General features: G+C 40.8%; 1 protein-coding gene across 5 annotated transcripts in view; it reads right to left on the bottom strand.

Annotated features, from left to right (window-relative positions):
- Positions 1 to 7,605: 7,605 nt before the first annotated feature.
- Positions 7,606 to 20,655, bottom strand: part of PROSER1 (proline and serine rich 1) — a 28,239-nt gene continuing 15,189 nt past the window's right edge. For 4 of the 5 annotated variants that reach the window (XM_057532743.1, XM_057532738.1, XM_057532740.1 and 1 more), the window contains 7 exons: positions 20,497 to 20,575; positions 19,793 to 19,888; positions 15,699 to 15,743; positions 13,051 to 13,104; positions 10,484 to 12,134; positions 9,579 to 9,729; positions 7,606 to 8,973 (listed from right to left, as the gene is read on the bottom strand). In XM_057532743.1, coding sequence (XP_057388726.1) covers positions 8,851 to 8,973; positions 9,579 to 9,729; positions 10,484 to 12,134; positions 13,051 to 13,104; positions 15,699 to 15,743; positions 19,793 to 19,888; positions 20,497 to 20,575 — 2,199 coding nt within the window. In that variant the 3' untranslated portion in view covers positions 7,606 to 8,850. The remainder of the gene's footprint in view (positions 8,974 to 9,578; positions 9,730 to 10,483; positions 12,135 to 13,050; positions 13,105 to 15,698; positions 15,744 to 19,792; positions 19,889 to 20,496; positions 20,576 to 20,655) is intronic. The other variant, XM_057532741.1, reaches the window with a different exon arrangement.

Below are 20,655 nucleotides of genomic sequence, written 5' to 3'. Positions count from 1 at the left end.
CATGTAAAATACTCAGAATAGGGACTTCCCTGGCGGTCCAGTGGTTAAGACTCCACACTTCTACTGCAGGGGGCATGGATTCAATCCCTGGTCAGGGAGCTAAGATCCCACATGCCACCCGGCACTGCCAAAATAAAAAAATACTCAGAATAACGACTGGCATTAATACATCATAACTATTATTCCCATGAATGGGAGCTGAGCTGTATTTCTCAGGACTCAGCTGTCTTCTTTCTAAAAATGGGAATGCTGGGTTAATTTTCACAGTATCGTCTTTCCCCCTTGTTTCAGCTGAGTAGAAGATTGCTTAGGGATTGGATGTGTTCAAACATTCATCACGTCCCTTCTCTCCCTTGTCTAATGCTTCTCCAGTTTGCTGCAAATTTGCAAACTCGAGGTCCGTTCCTGATTCTGTACTGTCAATCCATAGATTCCATTGTTTCCTCCTGGCCTCTGCTTGATCACCATGTCGCCTCCACTTTGGGACTAACCTCTGATGGAAAGAGCAACAGGAAAACTTCCTGTTTCCATCATTTCTTGCGACTAGATCATAGACAGTCTTTCCCTGGAACAGGAAGCTGCTTTCCCTCCGAATCAGATGACCCTCCATAGTCATGAAAACAACGTGTTTTGGAAGTGCCGGTTTAGTTAATTTCTAAATCCATTTCCCCTTGATATTGGCCACATACCACTTACGCCAGCACCGCCAGTCACTGAGGTGCAAGGTTCAAAACAACAGTAACAATAATTGTTCCCTGGTGGTGGCTGGAAAGAGTCTCCAGAGCACTTACAACAAACACATCCCCTTGGAAGATGACTAAACAACTGCTTTTCTTCTTCCTGCAAAATGTTCCAAATATCTCAGCCTAGAAAGCAAGAATGATTTCAACAACTAAGGAACACCTAGGACAAGCTGAGTTCCTAGCCAGGAGCCTCAGGAAACGAATGAAACATAAACCCATTTGCAATGTTTCCTCTTCCTTTGCTAATGATATTAAACCATACATGGGCCAGTTAATGGAATTTTCTCCCCTTTGTCAAGGGGGAGTGGGAGGTAGGGATAAAGCAGATTGAGAATTGCCGGAATGCCCTTCTGATGAAGATTTTTCTGTGTGTTTCTAAACCTTCATTCTGTCAGTTCCTCAACTAGGGAAAGTCCTGAAATGAGAACAGCTATTTTTTTAATTTAGAAATTTTTAATTTTTAAAGGTTACTTTCCATTTACAGTTATTTCAAAATATTGGCAATATTCCCAGAGTAGGACAGCTATGTTTTTAAAAGCCTCAATTCTGTTCCTACTCTTTTTTTTTTTTTTTTAACATGTTGGTCTCTGAACCACTATTTCTTTCTTTCTTTTTTTTTTTTTTAATTTATGGCTGTGTTGGGTCTTCGTTTCTGAGCCAGGGCTTTCTCTAGTTGCGGCAAGCGGGGGCCACTCTTCATCGCGGTGCGCGGGCCTCTCACTATCACGGCCTCTCTTGCTGCGGAGCACAGGCTCCAGACGCGCAGGCTCAGTAGTTGTGGCTCACGGACCCAGTTGCTTCGCGGCATGTGGGATCCTCCCAGACCAGGGCTCGAACCCGTGTCCCCTGCATTGGCAGGCAGATTCTCAACCACTGCGCATATGGGAAGCCCCCTGTTCCTACTCTTGACAGGCAGGATGCCATCCCTGAAGACGTACATTTTATTTTCCCTGAACGTTCATCTTGGAGCACAAAGGGATCTTGAAACCATCCACTCTAGCCGCAGGCCTCTCTCCTTTCCGAAGCTTCTGGTTTCAGGAACACTCTTGCGCCAGACGCATCCACCACCATCTCTTAAGATGCACACACCTGTTCCAGGACTTTTGATGGTCCCTTAGGAAAATGTTCCTTGTTCTTTAAATGATGAAGTTCTCTGATTTCATTAACTTTTCATCAATATACATCATCCGTTCTGTCTTATTCATTCTCATTCATGGAATTCTTGAATGTACACCTCTTTAAATAAAAAATTTGTCCACAGATATGTAAGGATATTTGTAGTGATAACTCCCCAACCGGAAAATCTGGCCTAGACCTCTCTCCAGCATAATGAATATGTATTTTCAACTATCAGCTGACTAAACATCTCTATCTGAATGCCCACCCCACAATTAAATGGTCTACCCATTAGAAAGTATTCTACTGAACAGACATTTTAATTATGGAAATTTTTATGATACATGTGAAATAATATATACAATATTATTACAATAATATATACAATTATATATATCAGGTATGTATGTGTATTAATTGAATGAAGTGAACAACAATGAAGATACTACCCAACCTCAGAACTAGAACATTACCAACACCATAAGCTATTTTTCTTCCCTAAATCTCATCCCCACCTCCCCATAGCTGCAATCCATAATTGTGTTGATTATTCTCCTGTTTTTACGGTTTTTAAAATCATATATGTATGTACCTCTGAACATATATTACTTAGCTTTATGTGCTTTTGACCTAGGTAAAACTACTCATGTAGTCTCCTGGGATTGGTTTTATGGCTACATATTATGTTTTTCCCCATTGGGGAAAGGTTCATCCCCATTGTTGCATGAAGCTATTGTTAATTTCCAGTGCTACTTAATACATGATTGTATAAATAGCCCACGATTCACTTATTAGGAATACTTTAACGTTTTTATTGTTACAAATACTGTTACCATGAGTATTTTTGTGTTTATCTCCTGGTGAATATATATGCAAGAATTTCTTTAGGCCCTAAAATCAAGGTGTACATATCCAGAAATGGAATTGCTAGATTTTATGCTCAACTTTATAAGATTGTTGTAAACAGTTTTGCAGAATTGTTTTCCAAAGTGGTCTGTTTGTATCAATTCAATCTTCTACTAGCAGGCTACAAGTATTTCCCTTGTTTTGCATCATGGATACTACTTGATGTTGTTAGAGCTTTTAATATTTGACAATTTAGTGGATGCAATATAGTATTTCATCTAAATTTACCTTTCCCTGAATTTTAATGAAGCTGAACAATTTTCACTTGATATTTACAATTCATGCTTTCTTCCCTGTGAATTGCACATATGTGTCTTTTGCCCTTTTAAATTTTTTTTCCTTTTTCTTATTGATTTATAGGTAGTCTTTATAAATACTCATATATACTTGATATATCTATGCTTCCTATATACTTATATAGAGAGAGATAGATACTTGACAGTTACATGAATGGCAAATATATTTCTCCTAGTTGTGGCTTTTCACCTTTATGATGCCTCTGATACAAAATATATGAAGCTTCAATATATTCAGTGCTTGGTGTGCCCTGTTTAAAAATCCTTCCCTATCTATGGTCTTAAAGGTATTCTCCTATATTTTCTTTGAAAGCTTTTAGAGTTTTGTCCTTTTGAATTTAAGTCTTTACCTACTGTTGCTTTTTGCTCATGATGTTGTGTAGGGATCCACTTTAATTTTCTTCCATGTAAATAACCGAATATCACAGGGCCTTATTTATAACAAATTGCCCAATATCTTAACTGCTGTGTCATGCCAGCTCTATTATAAGTTGTTTTCATATAACGGAGTGTTCAGGGTTCTCTCTTATGCTGTGTTATCAATTTGGTTATCCTCAATTAACATTGCACAGTCTCAGCTTCTATGGCTTTATAACAAGTCTTGGTATTTGGTAGAAATGTTTTGACTATATGTCATTCTTTGCTCTTCCACATAACATTTTAGAATAAGCTTATAAAACCTATTAAAAGCTCTGTCAGAGGGGCTTCCCTGGTGGCGCAGTGGTTGAGAATCTGCCTGCCAATGCAGGGGACACAGGTTCGAGCCCTGGTCTGGGAAGATCCCACATGCCGCGGAGTGGCTGGGCCCGTGAGCCACAATTGCTGAGCCTGCGCGCCTGGAGCCTGTGCTCCGCAACAAGAGAGGCCGCGATAGTGAGAGGCCCGCGCACCGCGATGAAGAGTGGCCCCCGCTTGCCACAACTAGAGAAAGCCCTCGCACGAAACGAAGACCCAACACAGCCAAAAATTAATTAATTAATTAATTAAAAATCCTTCCCTCTACTTTAAAAAAAAAGAAAAAAAAGCTCTGTCAGAATTTTCATTGGGATCGCAATGAATTCATAGATTGAGAGATTTTACCTCCTAAGGTATTACTTGTAACCATGTATCCTCCGTTTAAATCGATTTTTTTTTTTTTACTGATTCTCATAAAGTTAAAAAAAAATTCTCCATAAAGTTGTTGCTCATCTTTTGTTGGATTTATTCCTGGGTAACATGTCACTGTTTTCTCCCATTTTTTAAAGACTTTATTTTTTTTAGGGCACCCATTTTTACGTTCACCACAAAATTGAGAGGAAGGTACAAATATTTCCCACATGCCCCTTGCCCCACACGTGCTCAAGCTCCCCCTTTATCAACATCCTTCACCAGAGTGGAACATTTGTTACAACTGATGAACCTACGATGACACGTCATAGTCACCCAGTGCTCATAGCTTACCTTGGGGTTCACTCTTGGTGGTGTACATTCTGTGGTTTTGAACAAGTGTATAATGTCATGTATCTCTCGTTACTGTATCATACAGAGTATTTTCACTGCCCTAAAAAGCCTCTGTGTTCTACCTATCCATCATCCTTCCTTCCCTGCCCTGATCCCCAACCTCTGGCAACCACTGATCTTTTTACTCTGTCTATAGTTTTGCCTTTTCCAGGATGTCACTCCATTGGAAACATACAGAAGCCTTTTCATACAGGCTTCTTTCACTTAGTAATATGTATGTAAGGTTCCACCATGTCCTTTCATGGCTTGAGGGTTCATTTCTTTTTAGCACTGAATAGTTTTCCACTGTCTGCTGTTTTCTTTTTTTGAAATAAGTTTTCTGCTCTTGCTCATATTTGAAACTGCAATTGACTTTTGAATATAATGTATCTGTAAATCTCACCAAGTGTTATATTTTCCTTTCCAATCATATACCTTTTACTACTTTTTCTGTACCTTACTACACTAGCGAAAAACATTTTACTGATCAGTCTCTGATTTTAAAGGGATATATCTAATTTACATAATTAAAAATGTGTGCTATAATTTTATATATTTCCTTTACCTGATAAAGTTTCCTTCTTTTCGTAGTTTGCTGTGTGTTTGTGTGTGTAACATTATGGTGATTAAATTTTATCAGATTTTTTTTATAGACACTGAGAAAATGTTTTTTCTCCATTTGCTAATGTGATGAATTGCACTTTTAGATTTCTTAATGTTACTTTATCCTTGCATTCCCAATATAAACACAACTTGATTATGGTATATCATATTTTTTAAGAATAAATGTTCGGTATATGTAGCTAATATTTTACTATTTTTTTTTTCTAAACTTAACATTTTTAAAGATTAATTAATTAATTATTTTTGGCTGTGTTGGGTCTTCGTTGCTGCGCGTGGGCTTTCTCTAGTTGTGGCGAGCGGGGGCTACTCTTCGTTGAGGTGCGCAGGCTTCTCATTGCAGTGGCTTCTCTTGTTGCGGAGCACGGGCTCTAGGCGTGTGGGCTTCAGTAGTTGTGGCACGCGGGCTCAGCGGTTGTGCCTCGCGGGCTCTAGAGCGCAGGCTCAGTAGTTGTGGCGCATGGGCTTAGTTGTTCTGCGACATGTGGGATCTTCCCCAACCAGGGCTCAAACCTGTGTCCCCTGAATTAGCAGGCAGATTCTTAACCACTGCGCCACCAGGGAAGTCCCACTATTTTCTTGAATAAGGTTGACTTACATTTTTTCTTTCTCATACTATTCTTGCCTCAGTTTTGGTATCAAGATTATGATGGTCTTTAGGAATGAGTTGAGGAGTGTCTTTTTCTATTCTCTCGGGAGAGTTTGTTCAGCTAAACTAGCCTGAAAAACCATCTGAGGCTGCTGCTTCCTTTCCATTCACACTGTTGTGATACTAACACACAGGCAAGTAGAGCTAACTAACATCTTACTGTGTGCTTATCTCTTCCGCTTTTCTGTGCTTTTTTTCTGGATGATTTTTCTTATTCCATTTTTCCCTCCTCACCAATTAGGAGTTAAAAACACTGATGACTTTTAACTCTTACCATAAACTTTTATTGGGCATAAATTAAATTTTAAATTTAAATTAAAAACTTATCATTATCATAATGCCCCTCCTGAGTACTAGGACCTTGCGGAGATGTTAATTTTGATCATTCTCCCCAACTTACCTGCTGATATTGTCCAATATTTCATCTTTTAACTGAACCAAATTAGACATTGTGTACTACTATTGTGTCACCTTTAAAAACAACAAAGTCTCATTAAATCTGATTTGGTGTGAAGTCTTTTCTAAAATTCGGTGACACTAACTATATTTTATAAATGCACAGACTAGACCCATCTAGCAAATCAAGTGGTAAAGCTTAAAATTAAGGATAATCAATTATATGAATTGAATGTGTTTCCAAATTCTATGTAGACTACAGGCCTTTACGGAAAGAAGCCAGAGAGGTACATTTCTATTGCCTTTTCATAATGCCAATCCTCATCGTCTGCATATTGGAATCTCTGCAGTAATAATACAGTTTACTATCTCTAATCCAACCTGCATGCTGCAGCCTGATTTTTACAAAGTGCTTTCTAATAAATTTCCAAGCTGTTGACCATAGAGCCAACGCCCTGCTCCTCAGCATGGCTTACAAGGTCATTCACCATCAGGTCCCTCCCTTGCTTTTGATTCATTCAAACCACAAACTTCATTCAACTCTATCCAGTTGTATGACTATCTTACTTCAACAGTCTGTCACACTTTGTGCCTTTATAAAGTATGCTCATTCTTATTCACCCTTTAAGACTTGAACGTCACTGAGAAATCTTTCTAGATTCCCTCAGGCAGTAAGGTCACCCCCCTCCCTCCTATGTGTGTTCACAGCACTTGGTAGTACAAGTAGCCTGGTATTGGTAGTAAACGCTTGGTTCAAACTTACCCTTTACTCACTGTGACTTACATCTTGGCTTCTTTATCTGGTTAGTTAGGTTGCTAGTACTTATCTCATAGGGTTGTGAGACACATAAAACCAGGCCCCAGTAATGACTGCAAGTGCTCCAAAAATGCTCTCTTCATTTTTAAGTGCTGAATATGTGGAAGATGCCAGGAATACATCTACAAGATGAGCAGGATGTCATTCTTTTGCTATGATGAGAAGGGGTTTATAGAACAGTAGAAATAAACCTTGTAGTAGCAGCACTATAGAAAGATTACTCATTCAATAACCTTTTTCTAAACGAACGGTCAACATATATAAGCAATATATGTACAATATACAATATAATCTTTAAAATGTTTTATGAATGTAGACTAAGAAAGAACAAATGACAACTTCTAAGAAGTGGCGTAAGATTAACTATGAGGTTATATTCTGTGTTTGAAGATAATTAAAGGCATAAATAGTCTGTGTCAAGTGTTGGTTATAATATAACTTTCACATGAGATATTATTTAAAGGAATGAGCATCAGTAGTAGATACTGACTTTCAACTAAATTCAGACAAAAATGTTCTATATATTAGCTCCAGCACAGAAACTTAAAACACTTATCCAAGCATTGAATAAAACACATAAACTATGTCGTATCCATAAGGTTTATTTTAAAAAATTGTTAAAAACTAACCATACAGGAATATTAATATACTTAAAAAGTTTTTTCCCCAGGTTGAAGGAAAATACATTAGCAACATCTTCTAGACACCGTCTTTATAAAAGTAAAACTTCTAGATGATGAAATGTACTACAGTAGATTCTATGGTTTATACTTTTAATCACAGGATTGGAAATCATTCTCCCTACTGCCCTGTCCCCCAAATGTGGCAGTTGTTATACTTAATGACATTCAATCGTGTTATACTAGCACAGAACCTTAAATAGAGTACACACTGCATATTTACTAACAGAGCAAGTCTTTCTATCTGTTGTCACATAATTATTCTAGGTAAGCATGTGATTCTAAGTACAAATAGAAATACTACATCCCATGATTGTAAACATTCACCAAGAGCTTCCAGAGTACAATGAGTAATAGAGGTGGCCCAAGGGTCAGTCAAATGTTCCTCACTCATTTGGATACTGCTGAGATTAAGAAATAAGTTTTGAAGGCAAATTATCACAAGCCTTACTTGTATTTCTGTAAGAAAGTAGTTCTGGATATATATGTTTTTAGTTGAAAACACCTGAAAGTCATTCTAAAGACTATATTAAGCACCATTTTCACTTACCTGAAATACACTGAGTTAAATTCAGCAGTACATGTGTGATCATTAATGTCAGAAGTTAAAAATAACGGTGGGTCTCAAGTTCCCTTTTGTGGATACATATGGAGTACGGACACTGAGTTCCAGTGACGCTAACAGGAACCACTCTTGCATACCAAGGGTAGTAACTCCCCCAAGGCCACATGCAACCCGTAAGTCTGAGGCACGACTATTACTTCTGTCAGTGGATGCTGTACAAGCAGATTTAAGGCTGTATTCGGCTATAAAGAGTTCAACCTCCTCTTTAGTATTCTTCTTACATAGATCATACACACGATTCAAAATTTCATTGGGTGGGAGGTGAAAAGTCCCCAAATACTTTTTAAAATACTATTCTCCATACAATTTATTGTCAGCATATTTACATAGGGGAATGTTCATACTTAAAACCATTTTTAAAAAAATGCAACCATGTTTTTTCAGCTCTTATCCCAATTTCCCCAGGACTATCCTCATCCTCATTTCCTGACTTCTGGCCAACTGCACACTTGTCAGATCGTTCACTGCAGTCCTCAGGCAATTCTGATGTTGCTCTGGAGGAGAAGATGCATTTAAATGTATTCACTGCCACCCACTCTGGGACAGGCTTGGTTGCAAAGAAAACGGTGTTCCTGGTGTTGAAGGATAACTAGGAAACCCATCTGGCTGAGCTGGGTAGCTTTCCAGAGCTGAAGCTGAGTGGACCTGATGGAGAGATGAGCACACAGGTTAGCAGAGTGCCAAATTCAACCAGGCCTGTACTTGCTTTGGCCTGTCCCACACTACAGATATTTAAACCAGGAAAGAAAGAAAAAATGTTGGGGCAAGGGAAGTCTGTTCAGTCTCCTGAAATTTGTAAGAAACGTTCAAACTTCTTCAGATGTAGAGGTGCGTAGAAATGTCTTTAAAATGTTTAATATCCTTTAAAAAAAATTAGCAGGTTTTCTAGAGAAAATTCGCCTTAATGGTCCATTATTTTAGCTTAAACTGTAGAAGACCAGCTAAAATTTCACTGTCACATCTAAAGATTCCATCTGTAAAATCTCCAAACTGAGATTTAAAAGCCTATAAGCAGGAAAAACAATTGTTACAGATGAAGATATTCTACCACCTTTGTTACCCTTCTGAAGGAAAACAAGAATAATTTGCAGATTCTGGGAAAATTAATCATCAAATCTCCAGATGTTCTGCTAAGTGCCATTTTTTTGGCCAGTGCCGAAATATCACTATTTATCTGTATTGCAAAGTTATCACTACAGAAGCTATGTTACACGTTACCGTTCTGTTTCCACCAGGCACTGCCTACTTACCTGCTGTAACAATGCTGATTGTGCGGCTGCATTATGCTGCAATTCCTGCAAGGATGATTGTGAAGGATTCTGGGAAAACCCGGGGATACCGGGGAGGGACAAGAGGCCTGGAAAAACAGAACTGCCTGCAGCTTGAAGTCCAGATGATAAGCTAAAATGATAGAAGAACAGGTCAAAACGCAAATAAGGGGACTTCCCTGGTGGCCCAGTGGTTAAGAATCCACCTGCCAATGCAGGGGACACAGGTTCGAGCCCTCGTCCAGGACGATCCCACACGCCTCAGCGCAACTAAGCCCGTGAGCCACAACTACTGAGCCTGCGAGCCACAACTACTGAAGCCCGTGCGCCTAGAGCCCGTGCTCCTCAACAAGAGAAGCCACCGCAATGAGAAGCCCGTGCACCGCAACGAAGAGTAGACCCCGCTCACCACAACTAGAGAAAGCCTGCGTGCAGCAACAAAGACCCAATACAGTCAAATAAATAAATTTAAAAAAAAATGCAGATAAGACATAAAAGCTAGTGCGTCTATATTTGTCAAATACTATCTTAAGATGTTAAAAAAAAAAATCTGTTCCCTGTTGGAAGGAACCATAAAAGTCAGCCACTCACTGATATAAAACTTTCCGTTATAAAGTGTATTATTCTGAATTCAGTGTGTTTATGTTTGCTGTTTCAAAATCAAGATAAATTATCAAATACAAATCCTAAAATTATCTGAGCAGGCATTGTTATTTTATATATTTATCTTAACATAAAACATTTTTCGAGCACCTAAGTGACGACCCAGAAAAACAGAATTTCGCGCCACCAAACAACTGGATGCCGATTTTCATTTGAACGACTTCAAAACAAGAGCATGAACGAGTTAGGTGAAGGATGCTTTCCCCTCCAGACCATCCACCTACCCGGCTTGCGCAACCAGAGCGGAGTTGAAACTGGAACTAAAGGCCGAGGCGAACCCGGGGAGGACGGGAGCGGGCGACGGGGCGGTGGCGGCGCCGGTGGCGGGCGGCTGCAGCCCCGGGAACGAGGGCAGCGCGGCCGCGGCGCCGGAGACGGAGAAGCCGGGGTAGGAGGGAGCCGAGGCCGGCAGAGGTCCCTGCGCCACGGAGAACAGCGAGGGCACGGCGGCGGGCAGGCTGAGTGGGAAGGCCGCCGCCGAGGCGGGCGCCGAGGGGCCGGGGGCGCAGGCGGGGGCGGACGAGGCGGGGGCGCCGAGGGGCGGGTGGGCAGCCTGGGCGAAGCCGCTGCTCAGCGAAGTGAAAGGCGGCAGGGCGCTGAAGACGGGGGCGATGGGCGCGGAGGAGCCGTGCGCGGGCAGCGGGAGGGCGGGCAGGGGGCTCGAGCCGCTCGGGGGCGCGCTCAGGCCCGGGAGGCCGGGCAGCGCGGGGGCGAGGCAGGATGGTAAACTGACGGGCACCGAGGCCGCCGTGTACGCCCGCCCCAGCGCCCCCGACAGGCCCAGCGCGCCCGGAGCGGGGCCGGGGGGCGGCGGGCCCCTGAAGGCGGAGGGAGTGGGGCTCGCGGGCTCGGTCTTGATCACCACCGTCAAGCTGTTGGCGGCGGGCGTCGACGAACCGGGCGCGTCTGCGTGACTCGCGAGCGGGCCGTGCAACAGGGCGGCCGAGGAGCCGCAGCCCGCGGGCCCCGAGGCGGCGGCGGCGGTGGCGGCGGCGGCGGGCGCAGGCAGAGCCGGCGGCGTGGAAGCCGCGTTGGCCGCCGGAGACGGCAGGCCCGGGAACAGGGCCAGTCCCGGCGTGGAGGCGCGCTGCGGGCCGTAGCCCTTGTTAGGGGCGGCCGCCGGAGAGTCGGAGCTCTGGTTAGCGAGGGAGGCGAGGGAAGCCAGCCCACTAGTAACGGCGCAGGGTAACGTGGCAGAGTTGATCAGGCTGGTATCATTTGATGTCAGAAAGCCTTTTAAAGCAGACAGAAGGGGATTATTCACACCCAGCGGACAGGCAACAGTGGGAGCAGAACCGCAGGCGATTACGGAAGGAGTCGGGTTGGACACACCTTGGGAGGCCGGTGTTAAGGTCAAGGGGAGACCAGCAAGAACCGAGGACAATGAGGAGGAATCGAGGCTGCTGGCAGAAGCGGCAGCAGAGGTGGCAGCAAAGGGGAGGCTAGTGAAAGGGACAGAAGTAGAAGCAAATGTTTCGCTGGAAGCAGGGGTGGCGCGAGGTGTAGAGGCGGCCTGAGGGGCTGGGGTAGGGGTGGCAGAAGGACCTGGCAGTGGAACGAGGCCAGAAAAAACAGAAGGAACGGGAGCAGACGTGGTGCTGTGAACAGAAGTCACCGGTGCAGCCAGCAAGGAGAGGGTTCTGATGACTGTTGGATTGGGCGTCGTCGGCTGAGGTGCGTGAACAGCCGAGACCTGCGCTGGGAGCACAGGAAGGACAGCGTTCAGCAGGTCCGCCCCAGAGAGGGCGGCAGTGGCCGGCGCCGACGGATGATTTACTGCCTTGACCGGGGAAGCAGCAGGAACAGGAGTTGCCGCGGGTGTTGAAGGGTTAGAGCCATGAGGAGAAAAGAGCTGACTCGCTGGGGTAGAAAATGCTGTGGCGGGAGAAAGAGAGGCAAGAATTTACCATCACGCTGAAATGTCAACTTTTAACTCAAAAGAATTTGTAATATTTAACACATGTCAAAGAAAATCAATGACAGGTATAATAGGCTATTGCAACGTCTACATTGCTGGATTCCACCACCCTGATTTTCACCAGGGAGCCTCAGTTAGATCCAGCTGAGTTCTAGACTCTGCTCAGAACAGCCTTCCAATTCACAGTGAGGAAGTCTTGACAAGTGAGCAAATAAACTTTCCTTTCATAGTCTCCCATTTTTTCTTTAAAAAATTCAAAGAATTTAATTGTGATTAGTGTTGGTGTACTTTTAATTCTCTCAAACCACTTGTCTAGAGTAATAATACAAGTCATTTCCTCTCTTAAGAGCTTTCAGGACATCATTTCATCATTTTTAGAGGCATACAAGGCCATCTAGGATTCAGGCCATCTCTCCAGTATGCCTGGTTGCCACTCTGTGAGTTGAACTTAATATTCCAGATTATCAGTCTATCCAGTTTTCCCCCGAAGCATTCTCTCATATTGACTCCTCTACATATTTTAACCTCTAACTTCACTTGTCTGGTCCTAGGAGCTCCTTTAGCAGCAAAAGCCTTGTCTAATTCATCTTTAGAGTCTTCACGCCTAGCCCAGTGCATGGCATCTGTGTGTTTAATAAGTGCTTGCTGCACTAGATACATCATGATTACCTCAACTACAGTCCTCAAACCCACCCAAAGACTTATTCTCAAGACTTCTAGAGTTTGCTACAATACTTTCATTCTGATAAACTCTACAAATCATACAAGCATTTTGGGGATGATCTGGGTTTCCTCCCTGAATCAGTTTAATGAAAGCATTGGCCTCTGATGATCTTGTTGGTGCCAAATGGAATGCTATACTGCTATACTCACATCGAAGTCTGTTCAGCTGTAAACAGAGAATATTCCTTTTCCAGGGATCATCAACTGAAAGACATTTTCATGGACTAAGACTTAAATTTTTAAATCTATGCAAAATAAAGACTCTGGACATAAGGAAGCTGACATGGTCAATGAAGCAGTGCACTGTGTTAATCGCGGGTGGAGAAGGGACCATAGGGAAAGAACAGAGGAAACCCGCATCTACATGATTCATTTGTACTAAGTGACGGCCAAAGGGTGCCGCCTTGGGCTGAACAAATTTTACAGCTGTTTTAGAAAATAAATATGATAGGAGAATTGACAAATAGTAATATATAAATATATAAATGTCAAACTCAAAAGATCTGTAGTTCATACCATAGTCATGTCATAAGCAGTTAATTTAGTATCAAAGATAGCTATCAATTTAGAGTATATATGAAAATGGACTTGTATCTTTGTATTCAAATTGTTTTACAAGAATTAGAAGCACAAGGAATATATGCCCAGTTTTGTGTATGTAAATAATGTATCAAAAAATTATTTAGGTTAACATTGGTTGGGAAACATTTGGTTGGGAAGCATTTGAGAATTCACTGTCTTACTTATTAACTTCATGCTGAGGACCATGTAGTTAATGACAGATGGCAAGGTAAAACCAAGCTGTCCCAGAGTGTTCTTTATAGCAGCCTCTGTTGGAGATCTTTTCATATAATAACACAAAAGCGATGTAGTATTAATCACAGTGCCTGCAGTTACAATGGAACACAACAAAAATGAACCCCTGAGAACCATACCAGGAGAAATATCACTTTCCTGTCATCTAATTTGGTTGTTAACCATAAAACACTATGTGTTAGGTCCTGTGCTAAGTACTTTACACTCATCATTTCATTTGTCCTCACATAACCCCCCGAGATAGGCACTAACACCTCCATTTTACAGATGGGCAATCTCAGCCTTGATGTGATTAAGCAACCTGTTAAAAGATCATGCAGCTATTAAGTGGTGTTCAAAGGATATAAAGTTTCAGTTATGCGAGATGAATAAGTTCTAGAGATCAGCTGTACAACATTGTGCCTACAGTTAACAATACTGTATTGTGTACTTAACAATTTGTTAAGAGGGTAGATCTTATTAAGTGAGACCTTAGCACAGTAATGATGATGATGATGATGAAAAAGGTCATGCAGCTATGAAGTGGGAGAACCAAGATCTGAACCCACGTCTATGAGACCCTCGTTCTTAAGCATTATACTAGTTTGTATTTATTTTTGTTTCTTAATATGGTTCAAAAACGAAAAAAAAAAACCTTAACCATGCTAACCTAACATAGCGAAGGAAAACAAAGTGTGCTATTCCTAACAAAGGAAGGACAAAGGAATAACTTCTGACACTTGATCTGCTGCTTCTCCTCAGAAACAAATCTTTTTTTTTTTTTTAATTAATTATTTATTTATTTATGGCTGTATTGGGTCTTCGTTTCTGTGCGAGGGCTTTCTCTAGTTGCGGCAAGTGGGGGCCACTCTTCATCGCGGTGCGCGGGCCTCTCATTATCACGGCCTCTCATTGCAGAGCACAGACTGCAGACACGCAGGCTCAGTAATTGTGGCTCACGGGCCCAGCCGCTCCACGGCATGTGGGATCTTCCCAGACCAGGGCTCGAACCCGTGTCCCCTGCATTGGCAGGCAGATTCTCAACCACTGCGCCACCAGGGAAGCTCCAGAAACAAATCTTTTAATGAAGCTGAGCATAAAGGCTGAAGTTTCCTTAATCTCTTTTTCATAGACGCTAAATAAGCTGCTCAAGGTTACAAAGCTGGGTGGTACCAGAGCCAGGATCAAAAACTACATGTCCTGACATCTCGGTGTCCTTGCCACCCTGCTACGCTACCTCCTTAGAATCTACCAGCTAAAAAGCACTGTTGTGGCACATTCTTAGGGAATGGAATTCTCCCACCGAGACTCCTAACCGTGCACCACAACGATTAGATTCATGCGCTACTCTGCTACACAAGAACTGGTCCAGGGTTTGTCTCACACCAGAAGGCATCTCTTTCCTGACCACGCACATCTTCAACTAGGGGGAGAATGAACTGTTACAGCGCTGCTGCCACCTGCAGGCGCCATGGACCACGTCTCACCTTCCTCTTCCAATTCCACTTTCTGCTCTGGTGCCCTGTCTTCTTTTCTTAAATTAAATTCTTTCTTCTTTTCTTACGTTAAATTACACTACCCCAAATACTTATTGAAATAATCAAGTCTAAAAGATATATCTGACGTAGCATTTGTCAAAAAGGGTTTTTATCAAAAAGAAATTGTTTATATATTTAAAAAAATGAGGCTTCAAATATCACATAATATAAAGTGAATGCAGATATAATGCCACCTAGCACTTTGATTGCTTGAAAGTTTTACAAACAGGATACAAAGGCATATGGTTATTTTTAAATCCAGTTGGTATGTGCATTTCATGTTGTATGTATAAAATGTACCGCTATTAAGCCACTTTCAGCAAGTATCGATTAAATTTTTTAACCAGGAACTTTCCCTAAAGCATAAAGATTACAAATACACTCAACTCAAACTGATCTCAGTGCATAACAGAGCAGGGAGCCAGGACAGACATCAGTTATCTCTGGATCAAATTTGGTACTTACCTGGATTCTGTGTAGGTTTTGACTGATTGGAAAGGTCTTCATTCTCTATGTGAAAATAAATAAATAAATAAAAGTTGATTTCAAGCTTTAAACAAATTATTCACCACCATAATAATCAGAGACTAGGGTCAAAAAAAGAAAAATCCAGGATATGTATGTATACTGTGTTAGGAAAAACAATATATGCCTATAGAGAAAGAAAGGAAATAAACAAAAATCATAGTAGTAACTATATGAAGATTGCTAGGATTATGAGCAACTGATTCCCACCATTTCTCCTTAACTTACAAGGCTTTAAGCAAACATTGTTATTTTATAGATATATTTAAGAAAGCTTTTGGGAAAGATGATGGCCTGAGTGTGCCAACTAGGAGAAAGTGCAGCAAGAGGGCAGTGAGGAGCCAGTGTCACTGGCTAGGCCGACAGTCACTGCTGGGCACCAGTGCCTACAACAGGGAGGAGACCGGGAAGTGGAAGGTGGACGCTGAGGGCAGAATCTACTGCCGTCCGAGGAGCCAATCTCACGAGCCACGTGGATCACAAAGCAAACTGAAAGAAAGTGGCTCTGCCTACTTGCTGTACTCAGTTCCAGAAAAGACCCTATGCTAGGAGGGCTCAGGGAGAACTACCCTAGTTGAGGCTGACTTGAACCCTGTGAGACCGACAACCTAAAGCACACACCTCCCCACCCCCATGGGAAAGGACCTGTCTAACCGAACAGGTCAAAGATACCAATGGAAAAAAATGACCTCGCATGGCTTGACAATAACTGCCCAAGAAACCAACAGTGTGACAGGCATAAGGTGCAAAGGCAACCCACAAGCCCTGACATGGTGAGCAAAAACGATCACAGCTTGTTTAAGGGACTTAGTATAAATAAACGACTGAACAGATGGTGTCTATCAATGGAGAGTCCATGAAAGAAAGAAAAAGAACTTTAAAATCCTGTAATGCAGATTAAGAACATATATACACAAAATACTGCAAGAAAATACTGCAAGCAGAGAAGGTGAAGACTTTAGATATAAAAATCTAACTCCAAATTAATAAATGCAAAGAATGATGAAGATTAGAAATAACATTGCTGAAAGCCAAATTACTTAGTTGAAAATAAACAAAAATTCTATTTAAAATGGCAAAAATACAAAAAAAATAGGGTATCATAAATGAATAGCTGAGAGACTTAAAATAAATACAGTGCAAAAGAAGAGTATTAGGAGAAAAAAAAGAACAGATGAAAAAGCATTAATTAAAGAAATATAAGAACAAAATTTTCCTAAGCTTTAAAGACTTGAGTTTTCATATCCACAGGGCTTAAAGAGTTCCAGGAAAGATCAACGATAAGATCCACACCTAGACATCCTGGCGAAATATCTGAACTCCAAGATTAAAGACATTTATGAACTCTGAAGATAAGGAATATTTTCTTTGTAAGCTTATAGAAAGAGACTACGGTTCTAATAAAGAAAAGAAAATGGGAATTGGGTTTCTCATCTACAACCCTACACATGCACCCTTTTTGAAAAAGCTACTTAGAGAAATTTTCTACTAGATGAAAATTAGAATGAGTGTATGAGGACAGGGCATCATAGAAGAAACAGTTAAGAAGCCATGAGTTCAGAGGCACAGAAAGAAAAATGTTATAGTAGTCCATCAAAATACACAAATTGATGAAAAAGGAGAGGGAGTAAGGAAGTCAATGGTGGAATGCAGGACAGCTGTTTTTAATTTCTGTACACTGACAACCATTAAGAATATGAAGGCAATCACTAGTGATATTAAAGAGAAATTCTAAGCTTGGGTAGGGGCAAGGAAACAAAAGTTGTTAAAAAAATGAAAAAGCAATTTAATCCAAGTAAACAAAAATAAAGAAAATAAAAAACTAGGATAAAAGAATAATAATGAGTACAAAAATAAAATGGAAGGACTAAGAACAAATATGTAATTTTTATGATTATCAGAAATTCCTATTAAGTCTCTTCCCCACTGGTTTAAAAACTCAGATTCCAGCCATATATAATTTACAAAACAACTAAACAAACAAAACCAAATAAACAAAACCCTAAAAAACAGAAATTTGAAAATATACAGGCAAAACACTTTTGAAAAATGAAAACGAAAAGGAGTGAGGACCCAATAAGGGTCAATACCCAATAAGGCCGGAGGGAAAAAAATAATAGTAAAGTGTAAGTCAGCTGACATTTTATACCCAGAAAATTCAAGAGACTTTCAAGGAAAAAAAAACTATAATAGGGAATCAGTAGTAAGTACCTAGAAATGAAATATCCATTTATAATTGTAACAAAAAACAAAAACAAACAAACAAAAACAAACCCTCTAAAATCCCGAGACACAAACCTAAGGCAAAGAACCTGTATGAAGAAAACTACAAAATCTTCTTGAAAGAAGCAAAAATTAACACAACATTGTAAATCAACTATAACTCAATTAAAAAGCAAAAACAAAAAAAACCTCTTACAAGGCCTGGGGGAAAAACACTACCATTTGACAGGATTTAAAGACATACATATGACTGAACGGTAAAACTTAATATCGTAAAAATGTCAAGTATCCCCAGATTACTATGTAACTATAAATACATAAATTCAACTCTTTTTAACTGCATAAAATGACCTTAAAGTTCAGATGGAAGAATCAATTTCCAAAAATGGATAAGAAAAGTATGAAAATATAGTGAGAGAAAGCTAGCCTTATCAGATGTCAGAATATACTATAAATCTGCTAATCAAATCAATATGGTATCATCACAACATAAAGTCACTAGATTGGAACAGAATAAGGAACCCAGAATAGAGCCATGTGTGTAAATGAAAACTTAAGACAAATGTATTATTTCAAATCACCAGGGAAAACAGATTCGTTAATAAAGACTGCTGGCATGAATGGACTGACTACCATCTGCAAAAAAAATTAAGATGAACCTATATTTCACCCCTATGTGAAAATAAATTCCAGAGGGAGTAGGAATCTTACAAGGCCTAAATTACCTGGACTACCTAGGGTTAAGAATTTCTAAACTAAGGCAACTTGGTTCCAGCTTTTCTTTCGTAGCCTCTATCTGTCTATGCAAAAATGTAAAACTCTAAGGGCAAGAAGTACCATAAACAAGGGCAAGAAATAAAATGACAAATTTTGGAAAAAATGTTTTGCAACTTTAGTCAGAGTACTCAGCTGCAAACAGCGGAGCCACTCTGGCTAGAAAAAAAGAAGTTACTAAACACTAGAAAGTAACTTTGAGTCTCTGGGAAGGGCAGAATTAAATCAAGACAGAACTTACTTTAAGTTCTATCCTTACCCTACACATACACAGAAATAAATGGCAAGTGAATGAAAAGCTCTACATTTAAAAAGAATCACTACAACAGTAATTAGAGAATGTAGATGTCACAATGTTGAAATGGGAAAGGGTTTCCTAAACAAGACATAAAATTCAGGAGAATCAAATAAACAGTAACTGATCGAAATAAAAATTAAACTTCTGTAAAAGACAGACAAAAGGAGAAAGCAGCTAAATCAGCCTTATCAGATTGGCAAAAGAAAAAAAAAAAAGCCCCAAACTGATAATATCCCATTTTGAAAGGGTGTGAAGAAACCCTATGCTCACATACCCTCACTGGCAGGTATAAACAGGCGCAGTCTTTTTGGAAAACAATTTGACAAGATAGAGAGAAATATTTACACTTCATATCCTGAATTCCCAATGGGCCCAAAGAAAAAGGCTGAACTGGAATATGCTGGGGAGGTTCAGCCCTCTGAGCACCTTCTTAGAAGCCTTTCCTCCCCGCGGCAGACAGAATGTGCCCAAATGGCGACACGCGTTAAGTCGGCGATGCTTTTCCACAGCCTGTCAGCTTCGTGCTCACGAAGAATGGTTCTTGTTTCTACAACCTGCTCGTGTTCACACATGTGGGCCACGGCTGCTCTAGTGGAACCTGTATGTCGCACTCAGATCCATCATCATGCTCCGGGGCTGTGCTCCCTGTTAGGACACCACCACATCCCACAACCGCCCCCTCCAAGTGTACCACGTACAAGCTATTGACTTTTAATACCCCGTAACAACATGATTTTACCTGCTGCTACTGGATTAGGAGTATATGGAGGTGGAGGGGGCACACCTGGAGCTATGACATTGGCTAGTGGTACCAGCCCTGCATTGTTATAAGCACCTAAAATAAAAATATGATAGAAAAAAATATATAAAATTTAGCATCATTCTGAGTTCAAACTGTATTGACGCAGCTATCTAATTCATTTCTAAAACTGTTATGTAGTACAGTTGCATTTTACACAGAGGTTTGGGTCTACGGTTGAGTGAAAAGTGAGATCAAATGAGACAACCAGAGACTTCTATTTCCCACTGCAGGCTCGCTCCAGACATAACTCACTGAAGGGCATGGTGGGTAGAACCGGCCAGATTTAAATTATCTGCCTTTTCTGTCAAGCACACACACTCGGCCTTTTTAAGTTAAATGCATTAATGATGCCTTTGAATACCAACTATCAAAAAGGGATTCAAGATGATTTACCCATAAGCAAAAACCCATAAAAGTAATTAATGATGAGAAGTAATATACAATTAATTTATCAAAAGGAAAATATCCTAAATAAACCGTCTTCTGCATTGTTGTAGACCAAGACACATGGCAAAATAAAGCTCATGACAGCATATTTCATAAGTGCTCCAGATTTGCAAGTACATGTATCAACATTTACTTTCAACTTAATAAATAAAGAGCAAAAAGAAAAAAAAGTAAAATCTGAAAGAGCGCCTTACTTGGTGCAATAGTTGCATGTGGCCGGCATGGAGGTATCGGATAAGGGACGGGTTTATGTGGATTGTATGTTGAAGGAGGCTAAATGAGGGGGAAAGAACAGCAGTTAGGAGAAAATCAAGTGAGCCGTCTCCTGGCAAAACAAACTACAACTTGTCTTT

The sequence above is a fragment of the Balaenoptera acutorostrata genome, chromosome 18, assembly GCF_949987535.1.
Source record: "Balaenoptera acutorostrata chromosome 18, mBalAcu1.1, whole genome shotgun sequence".
Classification (NCBI taxonomy): Eukaryota; Metazoa; Chordata; class Mammalia; order Artiodactyla; family Balaenopteridae; genus Balaenoptera; species Balaenoptera acutorostrata.
The sequence above is the reverse complement of the archived record's forward strand: the minus strand, read 5'-3'. Positions and strand labels throughout refer to the sequence as shown.